Source organism: Bufo gargarizans, chromosome 11 (assembly GCF_014858855.1).
Source record: "Bufo gargarizans isolate SCDJY-AF-19 chromosome 11, ASM1485885v1, whole genome shotgun sequence".
Classification (NCBI taxonomy): Eukaryota; Metazoa; Chordata; class Amphibia; order Anura; family Bufonidae; genus Bufo; species Bufo gargarizans.
Window position 1 is genome coordinate 62725224 of NC_058090.1, and position 20773 is coordinate 62745996.

At 44.9% G+C, this 20773-nt stretch overlaps 1 protein-coding gene across 2 annotated transcripts in view; it reads left to right on the forward strand.

The window, feature by feature from the left end:
- Window positions 1-16462, forward strand: part of GEMIN2 (gem nuclear organelle associated protein 2) — a 273847-nt gene extending 257385 nt beyond the window's left edge. For both annotated transcript variants that reach the window (XM_044271557.1, XM_044271558.1), the window contains one exon: window positions 14972-16462. In XM_044271557.1, the coding sequence (XP_044127492.1) occupies window positions 14972-15017 (46 nt within the window). In that variant the 3' untranslated portion in view covers window positions 15018-16462. The remainder of the gene's footprint in view (window positions 1-14971) is intronic.
- The last annotated feature ends 4311 nt before the right edge of the window (window positions 16463-20773 follow it).

The window sequence follows — 20773 nt, forward strand, 5'->3', positions numbered from 1 at the left end:
AGCCAGGTGGGTCAAGAGAGCGATAGGTCTGGCATATTCACTAGGGCTGTAGCCTCTTCCTGGGCAGAAAAAGGGTGCGCTACCATTGAGCAAATTTGTAGGGCAGCAAGGTGGAGTTCCCTCTCTAGGTTTTATAAGCACTACAGATTGGACCTTTCATCTGTGCAGGATATGTATTTTGGGAGAAAGGTGCTGCAGGCTGTAGTCCCTCCCTAATAGTCATCTAGTCTAATCTCTCACAGGTGCTGTCATGGGGCGTAATGGAAATACTTCAATACCGGTAAGAGTAAATGTTTTTCATGAGCCCATGACAGCACCTACATAATTCTCACACAAAAAAAAATTATATATATATATATATATATATATATATATTCTCAAAAAAAATAAAATAGAAAATATGAAATCTAAGTGTTGTGCCAAAGAGGAGATATGCCTGAACATATGTTTGGCGCAGTTTTCCTTGTGTTGTTTTTTGCTTGTGTTCTTAGTTTCACTGTATTTAGGTGTATTGCTGGTCCCAGGAATCTTGTCAAATACTGAGTGGTGGAAGGCAGTGGACCATTTTAAAGATCTGGGAAGTTCCTGTTTCCTGCCCGGAAGGGGGAGGATCTCTCACAGGTGCTGTCATGGACTCATGGAAAACATATTACCGGTAAGAGTAATTGAAGTATTTTCGGTCTATATACATACATATATATCATAGATGGAGTTGAGCGGACAACTGGATGTTCGGGTTCGGCCGAACTTGAGAAAAAAGTTTGAGTTCGAGACCCGAACTTGACCCCGAACCCCATTAAAGTCAACGGGGACCCGAACTTTTGAGCACTAAAATGGCAGTAAAAATGTCATGGAAAGGGCTAGAGGGCTGCAAATGGCATCAAAATGTGGTTAAGAGCATGGCTATAACTTTTTTATTTTTTCATCTATATAGCTTTGAGGGCTTGTTTTTTATTTACGGGATAAGTTGTAGTTTTTAATGGCGCCATTTTGGGGTACACATAACTTTCTGATTAACTTTAACTCTTTCTGGGAGGGAGATGGGGGAAAAATAGCAATACTTTACATTATAAATTTTATGGCGTTCATTTTTTGGTACAAATAACATAATATCTTTATTCTCTGGGTCAGTACGATTGCAGTGATACTAAATACTTATAATTTTGTTAAATTTTTTATAATTTTGTTTACGTTTTACTACTTTTTTTTTTGCAATAAAACCCCTTTTATTAACCCAAAAAATGATTTTGCATTGCCACTTCACAAGACCAATAACTTTTTCTTATTTTTTTTTTATGGAATTGTGTGAGGGCTTGATTTTTGAAAGACGACTTGTATTTTTCATTGGTATGATTTTGGAGTAAATGCCGCCTTTTGATCGCTTGTTATTACGTTTTTTTCGGTGGAAACAAAGAATAAATTCGAAATTCTGTCTTTTTTTTATTTATTTTATTTTTACGGCGTTCACCATAGGGGATAATTTATGTAATATTTTTGTAGTCCCGGTCGTTACGGACGCGGCAATACCAAACATACGGGGGATATTTTCCTTTTGCAATTTTCTTTCATTGAAAAGCATATTTTCAATGGAAAAAAAAGCATATTTTTTTATTTTATGGAATTTTTTTTAATTTTATAAATGTGTATTTTTTTTTTCATTTTTTTTTTTTTTTTTACTACTTAATAGTCCCACAAGGGGACTATAATAAGCAGTATTTTGATTGCGTTTAAAATGTAATGCATTATCTCTATAATGCATTGCATTTCAATAGCAATGCTATTCAAACATTGACCAGCAGGCTGCGCCAGAGAGGCACAGCCTGCTGGAGATAACTGAAGACAGGCTCAGGGCCCTGATCGGAAGCAAGGTAAGCTACCCAACACATCAGCACCCCACGATCGCATTTTCGGGGTGCTGATGGGAGACAGAGGGAGTCCGCTCCCTCTGTCACCACTTTACATGCAGCGGGCGCCATTGCGCCCGGCATGTAAAGGGTTAAACAGCCCGGATCAGCACTCCTGCTGGTCCGGGCTGTTAGAGCAGGGCCCCGGCTCTTATGTGAGAGCCTGGTCCGCGCCCGCGCTCCCCGCTGCACGGGGGAGCCGTGCAGCGCTTGGACTGGGCCGCAGTAAAAACGCGGTGGCCCAGCCTAAGGCCCCTTAGTGACCGCCGTAAAAACTTGTATGGGTGGTCACTAAGGGGTTAATACCCTTGCCTGTGTCCATTATCCCATGGCAACATATTGCTTAGGGCATGTGGTAATCTGAGGGGTACCTGACTGATTTTCAAAAAAGGATCACTTTGTACATCTGCCCGATATGCCAGTTTGCTGACTGCCCTGACCTCAGACTGTGTTTATTTGATTACTTGTACTCTGCCTGCCCTGACCTCTACCTCTCCCTGACTACACTTTTGCCTGATCCCTCTGTGCTCCAGGATAATGCCGATAGTAATAGCCCAAAGCATAATCTGTTGGTTCAAAGAGGTTCCACATCCATTGGTGTTAAGAATCTCTACTTTCTCGCCCATATTCATTGGGGGGGACACAGAAACCGTGGTATAGCTATATCCTCTAAGAGGCGTTGACACTAGTAAAAGCTGTTAGCTCCTCCCCTGGCAGCTATACCCCCTCCAACCTGGAGAGAGAGCTTCAGTTTTTTCTAGTGTCAATAGGAGGCAAGACCTCCATGCTCTGCAGGGTAGCTTCTTCTATCAGTTGGGAAACAGTGGTCGCCTTGCCTCTCTGTTCTCCCGGGGGGAGCACGCCAGTGTTGGTCTGCCACACTTCCTCCTCCCCCCACAAGAAGACAAGGTGGACCAGGGCAGCCTCGCTCCCCTGCATACCGCCAGCTAAGTTGTTACCTAGGTCCACCAAAGAGGAGACCCTCCCGCCATACCAGACTCCTGCCACTTCGGTGTGCCAGCTACTGAGGTGACCCTGCTGGAAAAGGTACCCTATGGGCCCACTTAGGGAGGGTGAAGAGAAGAGGATGAAGATGGGCGAGTAAGGGACTAGGTTAGTATGTTAACACTCTCCTTCCCTCCCTCCTTCCTCCCTATTTGGCAAAGCACCGGGCTCTCTGCTTCCCCCTCATTCCCCACGATTCCCTCCCTTTCCCTCTGTGCCGACACTACACGGGCACATAGGGGGTTAACGGCCGGGTATGGCTGTCTCCTGCAGGCACGGTTAGCGCACCGCTGTGCTCTGAGTTTTTACCTCGCTACAGGAGGGGAGCGGAGGAGGCTCCCGCTCCCCAGCGCCATAGTCCCCTTCTAGGGAGCGGGCGCCAAGCGCGCTTCTCCTGAGCAGCACCGCCAGCTCTGTGTCCAAGCGCTGTTAAATTTAGGCCCCGGCTTCACTTTGGGACTACTTCTTCCTCCGGCTCACGCAGCGTTCTCCACGGCCGGAGGGCGCATTCTAATGGGCGTCTTCTCTCTACTTCTCTTACACCCCCCTGTGCATTCCGGCGGCAGTGTCCATCAAACTTTCATCCCCGGGTATTGGGGGGGGGGGGCTTCAGCTGGTGCGAATTCTTCCCGCCTTACTTCCGCCCCTCCCCTCCAGCAGAGTCCCGGCCCCCGATTTTCAGGTCAGTTAACCCTTCCTGGCCAGCTATCTCTTGAGGCTGGCGCAGGATTATTGTCTATCTGCAAGGCAATGGGGTTAATGCCGCTAATTTAACCCCTTCCTGCCTCTTGTCACCTGAGGCTGGGCATCCCAGTTTTATAAATAATAAAAAGGCCATTTTGAGTCCTGCCCCCTCAGGCCTCATCGCCGCAGGACCGTGTCAGACTGGGCCAGTGTCGTAGCACGGACAGAGGAGGACCTCTCAGTTCCCAATCCACCCTCTGGGGTTGCTTGATTGGTATTCTCCACCTGCGTAATCCAATGGTGGACATCCGGACCTTCCCAATCACCCTCCGGGCAGTTTGTTTGATGGGCACCACCTGCGCAATCCAATGGTGGACCTCCAGACCATTCCAATCGCCCTTTGTGGCCGTGATTGCGGTGCTATATTCCAAGATGGCATCCGAGGTAAACAGCAGTACTTGTCGTACGCATTACCCCCTTCCTTAGGCGGAGTATTTGCACTACTACTGGATGCAGTACTCCCTTAGATATTACCTCCTTCCATTGGGGTCTAAACGCACTAGAACAGTTTCAGTGCTGGCAGTAGGCGTTCCCCCTTTTAGTTGGTGGCGGAACTGGATTCCTACTGGGGACAGTACTTAATGTATGCATTAGCCTCTTCCATCGGTGGTGCTATGGCATTATCCCTGGTTCAGTATTTACTGTTATGTCTTACCCCCTTACATATGTGGGGAATTGATAGGGGCGCTTGCTCCATATGCCTTGCCCTTTCCGTAAGAGGCGTACTCTCTCTACTTGGATTCAGTTCCTGCTAGATGCATTACCACCCTTCATGGTGAAGTACTTGCACTACCATGGAGTGCAGTGCTTGCCGTAAGCATTACCCCCTTTCATTTGGTCGGATAATTGCACCATTGCCCCTTCCACAAGTGATCCACTACAATGGGGAATGAGTACACATCTTGGATGTTGCACTTCAACTATGCCATGGCTATAGATGACTTAGCTTGGTATTTCGGTGCCGCCAGTAGATACTGTGGCTGTTTCCATGTTGTGTCCTTTTCCTTCGGTGCCAGTTTGGGGCATGAATATGACAACCTCTATCCTCACAGGGTTGCCTAACGTCACTCGTGTGTCCTAGCGTCCCCTATCTCCATGGTCCTCCACTGTTCCTCCACTGTTCCAATATGTGTCAACAATATGTAGTGCGTACACCATGGCATATAATATTGTGATTATCTTCCAGCAAGTCGAGTGTTACACTGACTCTATATTCTCTATCCACCATTCCTGATGTGGGAAGTGGTTGTGCTGACACTCTGGTTTAGCTTTGCAGCGTGTTCTTCTCCGCTGGTACTAGCGTTCGCAGTCGCTGCAGTGGGGCATTCCCTCAGGCAGGGGTTCTACCCTGACACTGGCTTGGCGGTTGTTCCTGTTCAACGCCCTGTGGTCCTGGGTGTTTGGTTTAGCCCTTGGTTTCTTGATGGGTCAGGTTCGGCGCTTTCTAGTCTTTTCCAGCGTCCTCTGACTCACCCGGGGCCCATAATATCCTTCCTTCAGGGAGTGGCACCTACGGTTCCTCCATACCATCCTACTTTACCGCCTTGGGATCTGAACTTTGTCCTTTCAGCCCTCCGGAATTCTCCCCTTGAACCCTTGCGAGAGATGTCACTCCAACTCCGGAGTTTTTTCTTGTGGCTATTACATCCATCAGACGGGTGTCCGGGTTGGGGTGCTCTCTTGCAGAGAACCTTCCTGGTTCTTAACAGGGATAAGCGGTTCTCCAGCCCGTTCATTCCCTTCTCCCGACGGTGGTCTCTGATTTCCATTTCAATTAAGAAATTGTCCTTCCATCACTGTGTCCCTCCCCTTCACACCCTAGGGAAAGGGAGTTACAGCATTTGAACGTTGTCAGGGCTCTATTTATTTTCCAGCCTCTAGTTCCTTCCGGTGTACGGACTCCTCATTATTATTATTATTTTTTTTTTTTATTATTTTTTTTCTCCTCCCAGAGGGTCCTCGCAAGGCATTGGCGGATTCCAGGGTGGCAATTGCACATCTGCAGTTGCTGAAGCATACTGCACCCGGGGCAGGGTTCCACCCTTCGGTTTCATGACTCACTCCACCAGAGCAGTGGGCGCTCTTGGGCTCGGAGGCTTCAAGGTTCAGCCGCGCAGTTCTGCAAGGTGGCTACTGTCCTCCTTACGCACATTCACAAAATTTTGCCAGGTGCATACTTTTGCATCGGAGGGCGCTTCCTTGGGCCGCATGTTCTTGCAGGCGGCAGTTCTTAGTTGCCTGCAGGGACGCTTGCTCCATGGGTCTGTGGTTTTCCCCTCCCTGTGGACTGCTCTTGGACGTCCCACGGTTTCTGCATCCCCAATGAATATGGGTGAGAAAATGACATTTTTTTAAAACTTACCAGTAAAATCTTTTTCTCGCTCTTCATTGGGGGACACAGCACCCACCCAGTAATGTTGTTCGGCCACAGTTGTGGCTGTTGCTGGTTAGAACCTAGTTGGGTTCTTGGCATTGTTGGTGTTACACGTTATTTTGTTGGTTTACTTGCTTCTCCTACTGCTTCTGCACAAACTGAAGCCCTCTCTCCAGGCTGGAGGGGGTATAGCTTCCAGGGGAGCAGCTAACAGCTTTTACTAGTGTCAATGCCTCCTAGAGGACATAGCTATACCAAGGTTTCTGTGTCCCCCCAATGAATATGGGTGAGAAAGTAGAGATTCTTAACTCCAATGGATGTGGAACCTTTTTGAACCAACAGATTATGCTTTGGGCTATTACTATCGGCATTATCCTGGAGCACAGAGGGATCAGGCAAATGTGTAGTCAGGGAGAGGTAGAGGTCAGGGCAGGCAGAGTACAAGTAATCAAATAAACAGTCTGAGGTCAGGGCAGGCAGCAAACTGGCATATCGGGCAGATGTACAAAGTGATCCTTTTTTGAAAATCAGTCTGTATCCCCCAATAAAGAGCGAGTAACAGATTTTACTGGTAAGTTTTACAAAAATCTCATTTTTACAGTGGGACAACAGATCAGTAATTTGTACACTGACCTGTCACAACAAATGCCCATGAGGGACATGGAGGATCGGTCATTCGGTGTAAACCAGTGTTGGGCAGTTGTCCAGGACAGCTGCCATTACTGCTTTAATGCTGTGTGTCCAAACACTGTGTAAGCTTTTAATACAATGGTAATAGTGTATCATTTCACGTTAAGCCCTCCAACTTTGTGTGTGCGATGGCAAGGCCTGGACCGTCATGGATATCGGTCATCCATCAAGGCTCGGGCCTCATTCCCTGGCCATACTGTCTGCAGCCAGCGCGATGCTGTGAAATCATCATGCCTGCTGGGTAGAAGAGGGCAGGGGCCAAGTGCTGAGGATTATTTGTCGGTTTCTACACTTATCTACTCAGCAGTCAATATGACTGCATTGTGTCTGCTTGGGTGAGTGCGATGTGCTCTGTATATGGGAGGAAAGAGGCTAGGTGAGTATCAATGTTTTTTATTTTATTTACAACGTCCACAGGATCACGAAGGGGCATAACTGCTGTGCAGGGAAACAGTTATTGAGTGGTTGGGAAGTGCTATAGCAAGCATGTGTGGTCTTGACTAGCCATGGTTGGGGGGTTGGAGGGGCATTAAAAAATTTGCTTTGGGGCCCAGCCTTTTTTGTTACACCCCTGCACTCTCCCATGATGTAGTACATAATGGGGTACGAAGGGTAAAAGAGTCTATCAGCCGTTCTCACCATGCTAAACTGCTGAAACTAGGCTTGAGAGAGCAGTGTAAACATACTTTTTTTGTAAAGAGTTTATTATTGAGAATAGTGTGAATATGAAGTTTTATTCTGCCACATTCTACTGCAAGTGCCCAGGATGGAGCTTCACTGTGAAGTGCTCTACATTGAGTTGCTACACAACTCTGCTCTAAGTAACAACTGTAGCATGCAACCAGGAGACCGCTACATCTGTCATCCAGAGCGGAGAGCCTGTGAAGCAGTTCAGTGCATGGTGTACTTCCTAGTTAGGCCCCAAAAGGTACGTATCGCAACAGTTCAGTCCAAACACAGAAGCCTTTGAAAAACCTAGAATAAAATGAATGCATAAAGTATATCTCAAAAAGTCTTCATTGGGAGTTTCAAAGGCCAATACCACAATATGAAATACTAGTAACTAGAGTTGTTGCGATACCAAATTTTTGATTCGATTTTGAAATCATAAAAAAGTATTGCAATACTCGATACCACGCGAAAAAATAAAACAAAAAAGCCACATGCATTCCGCATTTTAAAAAATGACAAATCGCGCAGTTTTTATTTATTTTATTTTCCGGCGTTCACCGCACTTTTCTGACTTGGCGATTATGTTTATTTATTGTTTATATATTTTTTATATGTGAAATTGGGGAAAGGGGGTGATTTATACATAATATTTTGGTGTTTAAAAAAAACTAAACTTTTTATTTAATAACTATTTCCCCCCTTAGGGGCCAGAACCTGAGATCTTTTAATCCCTTGTCCTATTCACCCTAATATAGCTCTATCAAGGTGAATAGGACTTTACACTCTCCCTGCTGCCCTGTGCATAGTACACACAGCAGCAGGGAGCCGACTATGGCAGCCAGGGCTTCAGTAGCTTCCTGGCTGCCATGGTGACCGATCGGAGCCCCAGGATTACACTTCTGGGGCTCCGATCAGAAGCTGCCACTGCACCACCAATGAAGAGGAGGGGACCCTGCGGCCACTGCCACCAATGATTTTAATACTGGGCGGTTGAGAGGGGCGGGCGTCACCAATTATTTGAATGGGGGGGGCACACTGCGCCATCAATGATAATTACCCCTTAATACAGGAGGCGGGTACTGGCAGCAGATCAGCGGCACTTAACCCCGCAGATGCCGCACCTGAGGGGTTAACTGCCGCTGATCGCAGTTCCCTGACAGTGGCAGGGTGCCAGCTATGTGATTCTGCTGCCGGCACCTGCCTCCTGTATTAGGTGTTAAAGGCCACCTTATATGGGTCTGGACTTTAAGTAGCAGGTTACACAGAGCGGCGCCCAGAGATGTCCCGGCACTTACTATTATTCTTGGGTGCCGCTCCATTCGCCCGCTGTGCCCCATTACTGTCTCCTGCTTCTTATGCTAATTACTATCGGAGCAATGGGGAGGAGACATCAGCTTCTCTAGTGGGCGTTCCTTCTCCATGGCTGTAGTCCTGTCCAATCACATTGCAGGGAGAAGGAATGCCCAGGAGAGAAGCTGATGTCTCCTCCCCATTGCTCCTATGGTAATTAGCATATGGGGCACAGCAGGCGAATGGAGTGGCGCCCAGGAATAATAGTAAGTGCTGGGATAACTCTGGGCGCCACTCTATGTAGCCTGCTACTTAAAGTCTGGACCCAGGAAAAGTCCCATCATTGGTGGCGCAGTGCGCCCGCTCCTCTCTCCATTTATTGGTGGCAGCGGCAGCACCTGCAGGAGGGACAGACTGCTTCCTTCTCCCCTGTGCTGCTGAGGGATCCAGTAAGCTCATGTTCAGAGATACTAGACTGCGCATCAGCGCAGCCCAGTATCGGAAAAAATGTAAATCTCTGTATCGTATCGATACAGGACAAAAGTATTGATTGGGTATCAAAATTTCGATACCCGCAGCAACCCTACTAGTAACACATTTCCAAACAGGAAAGCTATTGATAAAAATTCTAAAATGTATGAAATGAACTGTAGGAGCGATAGGCCGATGGTTTTGGATTATGTGAAGTCTGGAAAAGTAGTATTGCAAGAAAACCATCTTGAATACGGATTGGATAGATTGTTGCTCTTTGATTTAATGTAAAAGATTAAAGGAGTATGCCAGGATTTTAATGCTAATGGCTTATTCTCAGTAAACCCCATCAATATCTCAGGATGGGCCATCAATATCACAATCCTGAATAATAAAACTTGTGCTGATCATAAAATCACAAAGATGATTCCAAAAAGGATAAAACCAAGTCCCTTTCCAATCCTGGATTTCACTTCCAAAGTTATTTAATCTCTTAATGCTGACAATGCATCCACTTGGTTGCCAACGGTTATTTCACCTCCATTTGATATCCTCAAGTCCTGCAGCAATTCCTTTGGTGGAAAGCCCACAACACAAGACTAAGGGCTCATGCACACAAACCTATTTTTTGTCCTGTGTCCGTTCCTATTTTTTGCGTCTCATATGGGGAGCTATTCACTTCAGTGGGGCCTTAAAAAAAAAAAAGAAGATAAAATTTACTCCATGTGCATTCCATGTCCTCCTGACCAGTGCTGTACGGCTGATTGGGTGGGTGTAGGAGCTGCGCCCACCCGATCAGCAGGAGCGGTTCGGCAGTCACTGATAGCCTGGCCCCTGCTGTATGTGCCGGCATCAGGGAAACCACCAATGCCGACATATTATCCCTTGCTATGCCGTTGTCAGCGCTGACCGCGATGTGTGTGGAGGGAACTCCCTCCCTGTCCCCATAGGTTCCCTGTGCTGCGGTGATGGAGACCCAATGGCTGGGAAGACAGCCTGATGCCTTCCTCGAAAGCCTGTGAGACCTAGCCCCCTGGGTCTCACAGACAAGCAGACTGTAAGTGTATTACACTGTGTAATACACTTACAGCCAATGCATTACAATACAGATGTATTGTAATTATCACATGATCTTCCCCGTCAGGTGAACACCATAAAAAAAAATTAACTGTGCTAAAACAACCATTTTTTGGTCACCTTGCCTCACAAAAAGTGTAATACCAAGCGATCATAAAGTCTTAAATATCCCAAGACAATACCATAGGACAATCGCTCAAAAAATTAAAAAATGTATGGCTCTTACTGTGTAAAACTTAAAGGATAACTGTCACTTAGACCCTAATTTCAATTTTCATATATGTAGTTACTAATAACATGATATTCCCGAATCAGTTACTATTAGACTTACCCCATATTTAATAAGATTCAGCCCTTAGCAACCAGTCTGCATAAAACTGCAATTTCACTATTCAGTTAACAACTCACCCTGAGGCTAATCCCGCCTGCCCTCACTAGCCAGTAACAATAGCCCCCCAAAAGTGTCAGTAACCAGAGCCCTCCCCCATAAAGGTTAAATCTCCTGCAGCACAAAGGGGTCCTCTTACAACATGTTGCTTTCATTTATACACTGAGCAGAAGGCAGATCTCCCTTCCCTGTTGTGCGCTGCTTCGACTCTGCATTGTCCCAGCTCTGCTGAGTGAGGGAGCGTCTGCCAAGCGCAGGGACAGGGAGAAGTGCACACAGCCCAGGCACTGTTATCAGCTGGTGGGGAGGACCTGGCTTTAATCATTTACCTACAGTCCCTGGCTGTCTGTAATCTGACCTTGCACACAGCCTCCTTCTGCGTCCTCCGTCCTTCAACAGATAGACGGACCATGCCTAGCAACCTGATTTTAAGCACAGGTAAAAATAGGCAGTACAGGGAACAAAACTGTGGAATTAAGGGGTAATTTAATACACAGTGAAAAGTTGAAATAGGGCCACCAAGGAGATATTAATCACCACAATCCAATACTCCAAAAAAATATATATATATATATATATGTATATGACAGTTATACTTTAGCAAAAATAAAAATAGAGATATTAGTTATTGCTGCATCTGGAGTAGACAGATGGGAATGATGACTGATAATTATTTTATGAGGCATTACTAGCTGTCTTAAAAATAGAAATTCAAATTGTAAATTTTTCCAACTTTTTGGTAAATTTTAGATTTTTTTTTATATATCGACTCAAATTTACCAATGGTTTGGATAAGTAAAAGCGTTCCAAAGTTATTACCACATAAAGTGACACATGTCAGATTTGCAAAAAATGGCCTGGGCAGGAAGGTGAAAACTGGCCTGGGGTAGAAGGGGTTAAAAACAGGCAGGATTTATTGTCGTGAAATAAAAGCAATATCGAGCTAATGTCTGTAAAGTACTGTGGAACATAGTAATGGCCAGCATGCCAACAAACCATATTAGGGCTGCAACGATTAATCTTTGTAATCGATAATAATCGATAACTGGATTCGTTGTCGACGAATCCAGTTATCGAATAATCGCCAATTCGTTGCTATGCGGGCGGGCAGTTTACTTTAAGTCACTGCATCTTTATTTTTCCTTACAATGACGCTCCAGTAACAGTCACGTGAGTAAGTGACGTTACGCCGCCCTCCGCTCTGCCTGTTAGTTGTTACTGGAGCGTCACGATTGTAAGGTAAAATAAAGATGCAGTGAGTGATTAGTCTGCTGTGAGCAGCAGGGCCGGGGCTGTTATGGGTAGGGGGGATCGGTCTATGGCACTGCTATGGGGAGGGGGGATCTGTGCACTGTTATGGGGAAAGGGATCTGTGCACGGTTATGCCCATAACAGTGCACAGATCCCCCTCTCCATAACAGTGCACAGATCCCCCTCTCCATAACAGTGCACAGATCCCCCTCTCCATAACAGTGCACAGATCCCCCTCTCCATAACAGTGCACAGATCCCCCTCTCCATAACAGTGCACAGATCCCCCTCTCCATAACAGTGCACAGATCCCCCTCTCCATAACAGTGCACAGATCCCCCTCTCCATAACAGTGCACAGATCCTCCTCTCCATAACAGTGCACAGATCCCCCTCTCCATAACAGTGCACAGATCCCCCTCTCCATAACAGTGCACAGATCCCCCTCTCCATAACAGTGCACAGATCCCCCTCTCCATAACAGTGCACAGTTCCCCCTCTCCATAATAGTGCACAGATCTCCCTCTCCATAACAGTGCACAGATCCCCCTCTCCATAACAGTGCACAGTTCCCCCTCTCCATAACAGTGCACAGATCCCCCTCTCCATAACAGTGCACAGATCCCCCTCTCCATAATAGTGCACAGATCTCCCTCTCCATAACAGTGCACAGATCCCCCTCTCCATAACAGCGCCACCCACAGATCCCTCTCTCCATAACAGCGCCACCCACAGTTCCCTCTCTCCATAACAGCGTCGTCCACAGATCCCCCTCTCCATAACAGCGTCGTCCACAGATCCCCCTCTCCATAACAGCGTCGTCCACAGATCCCCCTCTCCATAACAGCGTCGTCCACAGATCCCCCTCTCCATAACAGCGTCGTCCACAGATCCCCCTCTCCATAACAGCGTCGTCCACAGATCCCCCTCTCCATAACAGCGTCGTCCACAGATCCCCCTCTCCATAACAGCGTCGTCCACAGATCCCCCTCTCCATAACAGCGTCGTCCACAGATCCCCCTCTCCATAACAGCGTCGTCCACAGATCCCCCTCTCCATAACAGCGTCGTCCACAGATCCCCCTTTCCATAACAGCGTCGTCCACAGATCCCCCTTTCCATAACAGCGTCGTCCACAGATCCCCCTCTCCATAACAGCGTCGTCCACAGATCCCCCTCTCCATAACAGCGTCGTCCACAGATCCCCCTCTCCATAACAGCGTCGTCCACAGATCCCCCTCCCCATAACAGCGCCGTCCACAGATTCCCCCCCCCCCCCCCCCATAACAGCGTCGTCCACAGATCCCCCCCCCCATAACAGTGCCATCCACAATTTGTTTTAAATATGGCCTTTGAACATAATTTTTCAAGTAAAATCATATAAACCGCTTTGTTTTGTAATTTTGTCGTTTTTCTCGATTAATCGTAGAAATTAATCGGCAACTAATCGATTATTCAAATAATCGTTAGCTGCAGCCCTAAACAATATAATGTCCCTTTAAAGGGATTGGCTCACTTCAGCAAATGGCATTTATGATGTAGAGAAAGTTAATACAAGGCACTTACTAATTTATTGTGATTGTACATATTGCTTCCTTTACTTACTAGATTCCCTTTTTCATCACATTACACATGGTTTGTTTCCATGGTTATGACCATCCTGTAGTCCTGCACTTTTTTTACAGTGTGCAAGCACAGCGCCACTGCTGGATTGCAGGGTGGTCATAACCATGGAAACATATTGCAAAGGAGGCAATATGGACAATCACAATACATTAGGAAGTGCCTTTATGAACTTTATCTACGTGATAAACGCTGAAGACTAAAGTGAGACAACCCCTTTAAAGAGTAATTCAACTTTTATATCAATTTTTATTAGGATGACCCTAATAAAACTATTTCTAATGTACTTTATTTATCAATTTAGTATTTATCCAACGCCTCGTCTCTAAAGGGCACCATTCACTGTGCGCTTAAAACTCAGTTCTCCATATACCGCTGACAGCTCAGCGGCATATGGAGTGAAATTTATGAATAGGCAGCAGCAGTTCTGTGAGTACGTGCAGGAGCGCACATTACTGCTCCTGCCCGTGCTCCCCGGAGGATTACTAACTCCTACTCTCTACCCATGCACTATGCCAGAATTAGCTGAGCGGAGCGGGCTTCTGCTTCTGCCTGCTCCACTAAGCTTCTTATGCATGTCCGCTCTCAGCGCAACTCGTTCATAAATGTCACACTCTGTATTAGGCTACTTTCACACTAGCGTTTTTGCTGGATCTGGCAGGGTTCACCAAAAACGCTACCGTTACTCAACCATCTGCATGCGTTATAAACCGATCCGGCTGTATTATCTGTAATATCACCAATACGGATCCGTCATGAACTCCATTGAAAGTCAATGGGGGGGACGGATCAGTTTTCTATTGTCAGATTGTGTCAGAGAAAACTGATCCGTCACCATTGACTTGCATTGTGGGTCATGACAGATCAGTCTTGCTCCGCATCTCCGGTATGGGATTGCAACCAAACGGAATGCATTTTGGAGGCTTCTGTTGTGTTAAGTTATGTTTTGTCCCTATTGACAAGTATATTAGTGGGTGAGGTAAGAAATCATCATGGTTTTTGTGTGTAAATGGATGAGTCTGTATGTACTGTATATGCATTGTAGTATTATAGATCTATTGATTTTATTGATATATGTACATATATGAACTGTTGCTTATTCATGATCCTTATGCTTCCAGTGCCCTCCCACCAATGATTGACCGTTTTTTTTTTAGAGTCCTATTTTCACTTATTCCTACTAGATGTTTATGAATGGATTGCCAGCTAGGTGTTATCAATTGTGGTAGTGGTCCCCTGCACAGTTGCAATCATTTACCAGTGTCGGACTATGCAAAGACATGTCAGATACCCACCAACTGCCAACATTCACTAAACAGTTCCCGGCTACACTTCTAGTAAGAATAAAAGGAATTGCACAACATAGTTATATGAAAAGATGCTCCAGAATTGTTATTGCATGGGAAATTCAAGCAGTTACTAAAACAGACATGTCAGAATAAGAGACTAGTTAATTTAATATTTTTTCCTTCTTTCCTCACACAGATATTTTGAGCAACGAGATCTAGCTGATCCTAGTGACCCATCTTGATGTTATACAACTACCCGACCCCCATTTTTTTTCCTACACAGCAATACCTAAACCCAAGGATTAAATTGTGCACCAACGTTCTTTTCTTTTGCAAATTTTGAGAGAAAAGTATTATCATAATCAATGTTTGCATGTTAATATCTTCCAAATCAGTAGTAATAATGAACTTGGCATCAAAGACTCAAAAAAATAAATCAATGCTGATCTACACTTTAATCATTTACCGCACTTATTGGCCAATAATAGTGTGTAAGTGCCTAAAAGGTTTTGGAAAACATATGTTCATACCGTTTAACTCCCCTGCATTGAACCCAGATCCTGCTAGAAGGACCTGCATGAATTCCTTGCTGGGACTGATGCGGTTGAAGCCGTTTGTAGCATGTAAAACTGTGAAACTTACAGATCCTTATTTGTATTGCTTCATTCTCTTACTGTTTTGTGCATGTGGATATTTGCCTCTGCCTTTTTTCATGAGATCTAAACATATATATTTTGTATACATAAAATGACACAAATTACTATGTTATTGAATAACATACTGTTATGCAGAGGTCAGTCTTCCTCCCCTTTAAATGTTTAAGAAAATTTTACCGTATGTAATTTTATGTGCTAACTATACAGATAAATACTTTAAAGGGGTTCTCTGGAAATGACCATCAGCAACTTGTCCTAGTGTGGAATAGGATTGGTTGCCTCTATTAGCAGAGCTGACTATGGGGAGGGGGGGGGGGGTTCGGGGATGAGGCCTCACTACAGTTCTCTACAATAGGTGGTAATGATGCAATTCTGCCTTTTTGATATGCCATCATGGCTGAGCAACCTGACAGGAAAACTCACCAATATGTAGTATATGCAAGTGCTAGAGCAGTGATGGTGAACCTTTAAGAGACAGAGTGCCCAAACTGCAACCCAAAACCCATTTAACCTGAATACCAATATAGTATATCTTCCATGTACTTTATCATTTAGCTATAGCCTGCCTACATTCAGTGAGCTGCTTTTGCTGTTCATAGTGCGCCCTGCGCTGATGAATGGCAAGAAAGGTCTAAGGGATTTGGGTATACCATAGACTTTTTCCAGGGTCCGGATGTCCACAGAGAGGGCTTTGAGTGCCACCTGTCACCCGTGCTATAGGTTCGCCACCAGTGTGCTAGAGTTTAGTGAGGCCCCGCCCGCTAACCCATCTAGGCAGCAATGCAAGTAGAAGCAACCAGTCCTGGCCACATTCTAGGACAGGTTGTTGGCTACCATTTTAAATTATTCTCAGAGAACCCCTTTAAAATAACTTTCTTATTTTCATTAACCTTTTGTGAAGTAGTGGCAACTAATTGCCTTAAGTGTGATTAAAATTCATATTTCCAAATACATTTGCAGAATTAATGTCAGTTTTATCATTTGTATGTTCAATTGTCAGTTTCTTTACATAAAAGTTGTTTTTTACTATATGATTGCGTTTGATGCTCTTAATACCTCTGTTTTAATAATGTCGAAATCCATAGGAGAGAATTACTCTTTGGTTTTGCTTGTGCATACTTTTCAAATTCTATCGTCTGGACTGCAGAAAAGCAAATGTCTTGAAATTCACCTTGTGTCCAATTCTGCACATTTAAAAAAAAAAGTTCAGTTCAGATCTATTCATCGACCTAAGCTGAAAGAGTGTGAAAATCCTCATGGATCCCTGCCTTGTTCATTTTGCAAATAAGTGATGTGTTGTACACTGTTGGAGGACACCTGGGTGTTGCAACTATCCCTTCTGCACTGAAAACACTCTGAGATGACACTGGAGGCTGAGCAAGAGAGAACATACTGGGCCAGTGTGAGCCACTGTTCCAGTACATCTTCCCACAGGTCCTTGGGGTCAGGGAACACAATACAGGTCCTTCTCAAAAAATTAGCATATTGTGATAAAGTTCATTATTTTCTGTAATGTACTGATAAACATTAGACTTTCATATATTTTAGATTCATTACACACCAACTGAAGTAGTTCAAGCCTTTTATTGTTTTAATATTGATGATTTTGGCATACAGCTCATGAAAACCCAAAATTCCTATCTAAAAAAATTAGCATATTTCATCCGACCAATAAAAGAAAAGTGTTTTTAATACAAAAAAAAGTCAACCTTCAAATAATTATGTTCAGTTATGCACTCAATACTTGGTCGGGAATCCTTTTGCAGAAATGACTGCTTCAATGCGGCGTGGCATGGAGGCAATCAGCCTGTGGCACTGCTGAGGTGTTATGGAGGCCCAGGATGCTTCGATAGCGGCCTTAAGCTCATCCAGAGTGTTGGGTCTTGCGTCTCTCAACTTTCTCTTCCCAATATCCCACAGATTCTCTATGGGGTTCAGGTCAGGAGAGTTGGAAGGCCAATTGAGCACAGTAATACCATGGTCAATAAACCATTTACCAGTGGTTTTGGCACTGTGAGCAGGTGCCAGGTCGTGCTGAAAAATGAAATCTTCATCTCCATAAAGCTTTTCAGCAGATGGAACCATGAAGTGCTCCAAAATCTCCTGATAGCTAGCTGCATTGACCCTGCCCTTGATAAAACACAGTGGACCAACACCAGCAGCTGACATGGCACCCCAGACCATCACTGACTGTGGGTACTTGACACTGGACTTCAGGCATTTTGGCATTTCCCTCTCCCCAGTCTTCCTCCAGACTCTGGCACCTTGATTTCCGAATGACATGCAACAGTCCAGTGCTGCTTCTCTGTAGCCCAGGTAAGGCGCTTATGCCGCTGTTTCTGGTTCAAAAGTGGCTTGACCTGGGGAATGTGGCACCTGTAGCCCATTTCCTGCACACACCTGTACACGGTAGCTCTGGATGTTTCCACTCCAGACTCAGTCCACTGCTTCCGCAGGTCCCCCAAGGTCTGGAATCGGTCCTTCTCCACAATTTTCCTCAGGGTCCGGTCACCTCTTCTCGTTGTGCAGCGTTTTCTGCCACACTTTTTCCTTCCCACAGACTTCCCACTGAGGTGCCTTGATACAGCACTCTGGGAACAGCCTATTCGTTCAGAAATTTCTTTCTGTGTCTTACCCTCTTGCTTGAGGGTGTCAATGATGGCCTTCTGGACAGCAGTCAGGTCGGCAGTCTTACCCATGATTGCGTTTTTGAGTAATGAACCAGGCTGGGAGTTTTTAAAAGCCTCAGGAATCTTTTGCAGGTGTTTAGAGTTAATTAGTTGATTCAGATGATTAGGTTAATAGCTCGTTTAGAGAACCTTTTCATGATATGCTAATTTTTTGGGATAGGAAATTTGGGTTTTTATGAGCTGTATGCCAAAATCATCAATATTAAAACAATAAAAGGCTTGAACTACTTCAGTTGGTGTGTAATGAATCTAAAATATATGAAAGTCTAATGTTTATCAGTACATTACAGAAAATAATGAACTTTATCACAATATGCTAATATTTTGAGAAGGACCTGTATATGCTGAAGAGTCCAGGTAGGACTGAACCAGGGTGTTGAAGCAGTACATGTCAGTTTGCTGATTTGCCTCAGCCTGGTGTGGCGCATCAACAAATTGATCCATCATGTTGATGATACTGAACTGGCTGCTTCTGCTGCTTGTGGTAGCGAAGACTGCATGAAGTGGGTGACTTGGGGGCAGAGAAGAAACCCAGATGGGCGTAGCAGATGTCTGCTTGCGGAAAGCTGCATACACTGTGTTTCCTGGTAATAAAGTCCTCCCATTCGGCAAGTAAAAAACATTCCCTATTTTGCTTTGATGGCAAAGATCTAATAGCATGGCTATCCAGTAATAATCAGACTGTTTCATGTGAATAATACGTCTGTCATTACACAAACGAGCATACAGCTTGCCATTATGGCCAGCGTGCCAGAGGACCCGGTTCTTTCTGGCACCGCCCCCCACTGAGATGCTTGGGTGATTTGGCCGGTATTGGCACCTTCCACCACAAACTCCTGTTCCTGGGTTAGCTTTCTCCATGTGGGTCCCCAACAGCCACAGAGCGGCTAGCAAAATGTTTAAGCGTTCCGTTGATCAGCGTGATCATCTGCTCTGAGATAAATTTGAGGGGATTACCATTTATACCATAGTTGTCCCTACTGGCAAATGTTGTGCCCTCTTCGAAGGGCTTTAGTGCATTTAGATGTCTGAGCTGCCACTGCCTGATTTTGAAACATATGCTCTCTGCTAAGGTGGTTTTGTGCATGCCAAAATCATTCCAGGTTTTACTAATATAGATGCTCTAGCATCTGCAGCGTCGAATTACAGAGAGTTGTAACATCGATTAAAGGGCTTCTGTCACCCCACTAAATGTTTTTTTTTGTTTAATCCCTATAGTGCGATTTCTGCATACATAAGCTAAATAATCATTTCGGTTCAGTAGAATTTGTTAAAAACGTAATTTTCAAATATGCAAATTACCTTGCTACCAGCAAGTAGGGCGGCTACTTGCTGGTAGCAGCCGCATCCTCCGATCCTAAAGACACCCCCTCCGCATGTTGATTGACAGGGCCAGGGAACGGGATCGCCCTTTAACCACCTCAGCCCCCTAGCTGAAACACCCTTAATGACCAGACCACTTTTTACACTTCTGCACTACACTACTGTCACCCTTTATTGCTCGGTCATGCAACTTACCACCCAAATGAATTTTACCTCCTTTTCTTCTCACAAATAGAGCTTTCATTTGGTGGTATTTCATTGCTGCTGACATTTTTACTTTTTTTATTAATCAAAATTTAACGATTTTTTTGCAAAAAAATTTAATTTTTCACTTTCAGTTGTAAAATTCTTTTTAAAAAAAAGGCATCCATATATACATTTTTCGCTAAATTTATTGTTCTACATGTCTTTGATAAAAAAAAAATGTTTGGGTAAAAGTTATAGCGTTTACAAACTATGGTACAAAAATGTGAATTTCCGCTTTTTGAAGCAGCTCTGACTTTCTGAGCACCTGTCATGTTTCCTGAGGTTCTACAATGCCCAGACAGTAGAAAACCCCCACAAATGACCCCATTTCGGAAAGGAGACACCCTAAGGTATTCCCTGATGGGCATAGTGAGTTCATGGAGATTTTGTGAGAACAAACAAAAAATAATCAATTTCCGCTAACTTGTGCCAATTTTTTTTTTTCTATGAACTCGGCATGCCCCTCATTGAATACCTTGGGGTGTCTTCTTTCCAAAATGGGGTCACATGTGGGGTATTTATACTGCCCTGGCTTTTTAGGGGCCCTAAAGCATGAGAAGAAGTCTGGGATCCAAATGTCTAAAAATGCCCTCCTAAAAGGAATTTGGGCACCTTTGCGCATCTAGGCTGCTAAAAAGTGTCACACATGTGGTATCGCCGTACTCAGGAGACGTTGGGGACGTGTCATTTTACATATACCCATGCTGGGTGAGATAAATATCTTGGTCAAATGCCAACTTTGTATAAAACAATGGGAAAAGTTTACTTTTGCTGAGATATTTATCTCACGCAGCATGGGTATATGTAAAATGACAACCCAAAACACATTCCTCAACTTCTGCTGAGTACGGCGATACCACATGTGTGACAATTTTTTGCAGCCTAGGTGGGCAAAGGGGCCCACATTCTTTGGAATGTGGGCCCCTTTGCCCACCTAGGCTATTTTTTTTTTTACCGATTTTGATTTCAAACTACTTCTCACGCATCTGGGCCCCTAAAATGCCAGGGCAATATAACTACCCCACAAGTGACCCCATTTTGGAAAGAAGACACGCCAAGGTATTCCTTGAGGGGCATGGCAAG